Below are 6,000 nucleotides of genomic sequence, written 5' to 3'. Positions count from 1 at the left end.
CACACTTACAGATGATGTTACAATATTGTCTAGCTTCTTTAAAAAGTCAAATTTAATTGATTTAATTCAAGTCAGCAGTATTATTTGACATCACTGAATCACTAACTACATTAGATTACACCAACAAAACTTTCAATTTAAGAATTTCAGGTAGAGGGATTATTAAAACAATATGGTTTTAAGCATAAATGTCAATAAATTGTGACAAAAAGCCTTTAAAAACTACTTTGTGGTGGTAATAGGAAATAGGAAAAAGGAACGTAATATATTTACTTAATATCTTATTTTTCTTTTCAGGTACATTTTTGAATAAAAAAGTTTTGGAATAATTAAGAAGTCATTAATTGAAAGAAGCCTCTTATATTCACCAAGGCAGATGTTTGATTAAATATATATTTTAATATGCAATTTATTTGACGGCAAAGCTGAATTTTCAGCATCATTACACCAGTCTTCAGTGTCACACGATATATGCTCATTTGGAGTTCGGTTATTGTTGGTGCTCAGTTATTATTAATGGTTCTTATTATTATCAATGTTGTATTGATGAACTTCAATGTTGAAGTTGAAGCTGTGATACCCTTTTTCTAGATTCTTTGATGAAAAAGTTCAAATGAACAACATTTATTTGAAATAGAATTCGTTTGTAACATTATTAATGTTGTTCTTTTTGATCAATGGACTCAATGGAGTCCTTGCTGAATAAAAGTATTAATTTATTTTCTTTCTTTTTTAAAAAATCTTACCCCAAAGTTTTGAATGGTATAGTGTATTACAAAAATATTAGACAGCACAACGGTTTCTGCATTAATAATAATCATGTTTCATGAGCACCAAATCATCATATTAGAATGATTTCTGAAGGATCATGTGACACTGAAGACTGGAGTAATGATGCTGAAAATTCAGCTTTGCATCACAGGAATAAATTATGTTTCAAATCTGTTCAAATATAATAACAATGCACTAATATTGCACAACAATATTGTTTTTACTGTTTTTTTGATCATATAAATGGGGCTTATAGGTGAACTTCTTTCAAAACATAAAAAAATTAATTATTCCAAACTTTTGACTGGTAGTGTATGCTTAAACTATTTGTTTAAAGTTATTTGAACATTTCTAATGGAAAGACAGAAGTACTGATTAAGATAATACAATTCATCTAATGTGGCCATAGTAGAGAGCATTTAGTGGGTCTTTCAAACCCAAACCGTTTACAGACTTTCAGTTGTTTGACACAGAGGTGCTGACTGGTTTGTGGGTGGAATGTCTCTCTCTCTCTCTCTCTCTCTCTCTCTGTCTCTGTCTCTCAGTGTTTCTCACTTAGTAAGACAATAATTGAAAGATTGATATCAAAGGGAAAATCTGGGGGAATTTTGCTTGACCAAGAACAATGTAACAGTATCAGGTACAGTACATTCCCAAATACTCAACACACCCGACATTACTTCAGATTTCACTCCACTGCATTTAATAACATACAGCGGGGTCCAAAAGTCTGGAGCACATTGAAAATCTGGGATTTAAAATCTAATTTGGGTCCATTTAAAACATTCAGAACGATTTCTTTGTTGCCCACTCAGATTAAGGACCCCGTGCTCTCTGGCTCAATATTTACTGGATGTATCTGAACATCTAAAGTGTGAACCTGAAGCGTGCTTTTCCCACTCAGGTCATATTCATGGAAATTTCAGGAAGGCCCCTTGGTTAAATGGAGATGGATCACTCTCTGATTATGCCTGTTATGTCTTCAAGCAACGTGTAACAGCAATTTAACAGACATCAATACCAGAGAGACGAACGCAGCACTGAGGCCAGCCGTGTGCTTCCAGGACAATCCAAAGCAAATGTTGATCCAGACTTTTGTCCAAGTCCTACAGTTCTACAGTAGTGCACAAACCCTGAGCTGCTTCCCAGCTTTCATCTCCGGCCAGGTATCTTCAAGGTTCATTGATAAGGCAATGAAACTGTATGTAAATGGAACAACCCGGCGCATGGACTTCTGGCCATTAGTCTTCCCTAAAGCCCCAATGCGACTTTTAATCAACGTCAAACTGGGGAAAAGAGACAGAGGAGAAAGTTTAATGACTGAGATGATATATTTAAAGAGGAACACAGTAATGCCAGGAAACTATGATAGAATACTACGTTCGAGTCCGACGAAATCATTGCAAAATCTCTTTTTATTTCTCTTACAAAGAAAACTATTATAATCAACATACAACAATAAAAAAAAAGCCAATTTCTTTCACTGTTGTCATGATAATTTCCCCCTTAAACCCTTTTTTCTATCCGTGGATAAAAGAGAACAGGCTTTCACAGGGAAGAAAACACAGATGTGCAAAGGAAACAAAGCATGCAAGAACCAGAGACAAATCTGCTACAAATTGCCCTCAGTTAACCTGTCAGATAAATACTAATTTACAAAAGAAGGAATGAGATAATAATTCAACAAAACTCGGGTGGTGTATTTACCTCCTGTAATATACAACATGGTCTCTGAACGATGTAAACATTTCGTACACACTCACAGCTATTTAAATTTTTAGGCAGACGCCCTGATTTGAAGCAGTGTCTCCGTCAGGATGACGGAGGGACCAGAAATGCTGAACCGGGCCTTGAAAATAAACCATGACCAGTCCTTCCAGAGATGCAATACTGGACCAATGTTCAGGTAAATAAGGACAGAAACACATCCTGCCCAAGCTAAGAGCTTTTGGTTTTTTAATTGCTTAAATATGGGCTTTACAAGCCATATTTTATTTAAAGCACTGCTTTGAGGAAAGCTTTCAGTTGTGTGTTGAGGTCTGTATAGTTCCAACTGTAAGGCACTAGATAAATATAACTCTGGTACACTATTGCAGTTGGGTAAGTCAATCCGTCCATGATGGATAAACTAAGGGAATACTAATACTCTGAAATTATAGTTAATTTGCACACGTATAACCTGATAATGAACATTTTCATTAGCTAAATTGACTATGTACCGTCCATGGAATAAAATTTAGCTACATTACCATTCAAAAGATTGGGGTCAGTAAGAAAATCAGAAAAAGTTCTAATCAAAGTCACTTTCAGGCAAGTCATTTCGCTCGGCGGCCATCTTTGAAACGCCTCTCATGCAGCTGTTTCAGTCATGCAAGTGCAGCTCCTATCTCTTTGAATGGGGGAAACATCAAATTCTCCAGCTTACGATTAAATTTGAAATCACCAATGAAATCTGACAACTGTCTCAACAACTGTTTTCAGGCTGGACCAGTCAATGCACATTTGCAGTCCTATGCGCGAGCAAGCGGAGCTTCTAATGGCCGCTGCAGTGACACAATGACTTTAGCAATTTCTGATTGGCTGTTTTATTCAGAAGGCAGGACTTATTCCACCATATTGTGCTTTGCACTTTCTCCCATTCATAGTATGAGTGCACCTTCTTTTTATATTTACCCCTGGTTTCACAGACAAGGCTTAAGTCTAGTCTCAGACTAAAATGCATATTTGAGCTGTTTTAACTGAAAGCAACTTGCACTGACATATCTTAAAATATGTTAGTACCATTGTTTTGTCTTAAGATGCTCACCAATAATGTTATTTTCTAAGGTACGTTCTTAAAAATTGAACATAATTGAACTAAGACCTAATCCTGGTTTAATCTTAACCCTGTCTGTGAAACCAGGCCCTAAAGTATTTGTTCTAATGTCTGATTTGTTACTCAAGAAAGAGTTCTTATTAATATCAATGTTGAAAACAGTTGAAAGTGCTGCTTAATATTTTTGTGGAAACCATGATACATTTCTTTTTTTTTAAAGAATAGAAAGTTTAAAAGAACAGCATTTATTTGAAATCGAACTCTTTTGTAACATTATTAAAGTCTTTACTGTCACTTTTGATCAATTTAATGCCTCCTTGCTGAATAAAAGTATTAATATTAAACTCTTACTGAACCCAAGCTTTGAATGGTTTGAATGAAATTTAGCCTGTATTAAAATTCGTAGCAAATAATAATAATAATAATAATAAAAAATACTGGGATTTACTCCAGCTGCATTTTCTGCAATGGGTAATATAGTGCCATAAGTGTACTACCCCCTTTTTTTGGGCATATGAACCACTCCAGTTATCGGGAAAAGAATATAACCTTAAATATCCCCCTCACTGGAAACCTTTCCCAGACTTTTGACGAAGCAACATAAAAGCTAAATAAATTATCCCAGCACATGCACGTTACTGAAAGAAAGCTTGATCTAGCGCATTGGCAAACACTTTTGAGCATCCATGGCTGTTTCTTTGGTTTATAGCTTTCAAACAGAGAAAGATCATTTGGTACCAAGCAATATTAACTGCATACAAATGTAGTGTACTTAGACACAGAGACCCTATTTCGTTTTAAACGCATTAGACTTAAACATACAACTCTGTGTGATCAATTAAGGCACATGAATTTAAATTACCCTTAATTAGTTGCATTAATTAAACATAGATGCTTTACAAAAATATTCCCCCTATGTTCCAAATACATTAATTAATCTATGGCTTCATAAGTTACTTTAAATCCTTTTATCAAATACGTATAACTTACAAGCTTAAGTTAAAAAAAAGCACAACAAAGAGATTTTGATCACAAACTGTCATACAGATGTTGTTCAGTGCTTTAAAATGATATATTAAAAACAAGCCAAGACAAGTAAATAATAACATGATGCTAATGAAATACTCGACCCATCTCTATTCCTTCAATTCGAAATTCTCCTGCCTATGACAATGATTCCCAGAGGTCAAAAAGTCCAGAACAATGTATTACAACAACAAAGTTCAATGTAGTGTAAAAAATACTTCCCTTTCAACAGGCTCATAAATACTCGTGTCAGCCAGGAAAAGTTTCTCAGCGAGATCCTAGTAAGGTTTGTGCTTTAAAACCATGCCGTTCGCTTGGAGGCTCAACGCTCACGTCATTGTCTGGTCAATATGGCCGCCACACGCCTTCGTCCATTCTACCAGCAGGATTGAGCAGAGTGGGGGAGTTGCTATGACTACCGTCTCCCTCCACCCCCCCGCCTCCATCAGCCTGGACCGGGAGGTTGGGATTGACCAGGCTGGTTCCCGTGGATGCGCTAGTACAAGGCGGCATCATGCGGGTGGGCGATCGGTCCCCTCCTGGAACCATGGAGAACTGGTAGGAGCCAGAGGAGGCCCCGTAGTAGAGATAAGGGGTGCTGCTGCTCTGGAAGGGTCCGCTTTGGGTCTGTGTGGAGCCGGGGTACGGTGGCGGAAGGTAAGTGTGGTAATGAGCGCTGCCGAGGGACATTCCCGTGGTGACCGGGGTTGGAGTGTACGTGAAGGTCGTCGGGTAGTGCATTCTGGGACTGGAGAATCGGCTCTCGGTGAGCGAGGAGAAACCGGGAAACTGACGTTCAAACTGGCCAGGAAAAGGACTCAAATCTGTCGAACCTGTAGAAACAAATGTTGAGGTTACTTTCAAAGCAGGATGAAATACTATTGAAGACAGAAGTGACAGCGTTAAATAACATGACAACACAATCATTTTCTTCATTGAACTACAATTCAGTTTAAGCAAGTGCTGAAGGAGTTCATTGTGAATTAAGCTGTATGTATACAAATTTACACACACAAACTGTGTATATATATTTAAATGTTTTTGAAAAGAAGTATCTTATGCTCACCAAGGCTCCATTTATTTGAAAAAATACAGTAAGTAAGTAATAGTGAAATTTATTATAATGAAATAAACAGCCATTACTCTAGTCTTAAGTGTCACATCATCCTTCAGAAATAATTTTTATACGCCGATTTGGTGCTCAAGAAACAATTTGTATTATTAATAGTGAAAATACTTTTTTATTCAGCAAGGATAGTTACAGTAAAGACATTTATAATGTTACCAAAGGTTTAATAAAAAAAAAAAAAAGCTGTTCTTCCCTTCAAATCAAATAATCCTGAAAAGATATCAGTGTTGCCACAAAAATATTAAGCAATATTAATATC

General features: G+C 36.4%; 1 protein-coding gene across 14 annotated transcripts in view; it reads right to left on the bottom strand.

Annotated features, from left to right (window-relative positions):
• Positions 1-2,167: 2,167 nt before the first annotated feature.
• runx2b (RUNX family transcription factor 2b) overlaps positions 2,168-6,000 on the bottom strand; it is a 149,252-nt gene continuing 145,419 nt past the window's right edge. For all 14 annotated transcript variants that reach the window (XM_082148620.1, XM_082148611.1, XM_082148621.1 and 11 more), the window contains one exon: positions 2,168-5,445. In XM_082148620.1, coding sequence (XP_082004746.1) covers positions 4,958-5,445 — 488 coding nt within the window. In that variant the 3' untranslated portion in view covers positions 2,168-4,957. The remainder of the gene's footprint in view (positions 5,446-6,000) is intronic.

This window comes from Leuciscus leuciscus (assembly GCF_965113295.1).
Source record: "Leuciscus leuciscus genome assembly, chromosome: 19".
Taxonomy (NCBI): domain Eukaryota; kingdom Metazoa; phylum Chordata; class Actinopteri; order Cypriniformes; family Leuciscidae; genus Leuciscus; species Leuciscus leuciscus.
The sequence above is the reverse complement of the archived record's forward strand: the minus strand, read 5'-3'. Positions and strand labels throughout refer to the sequence as shown.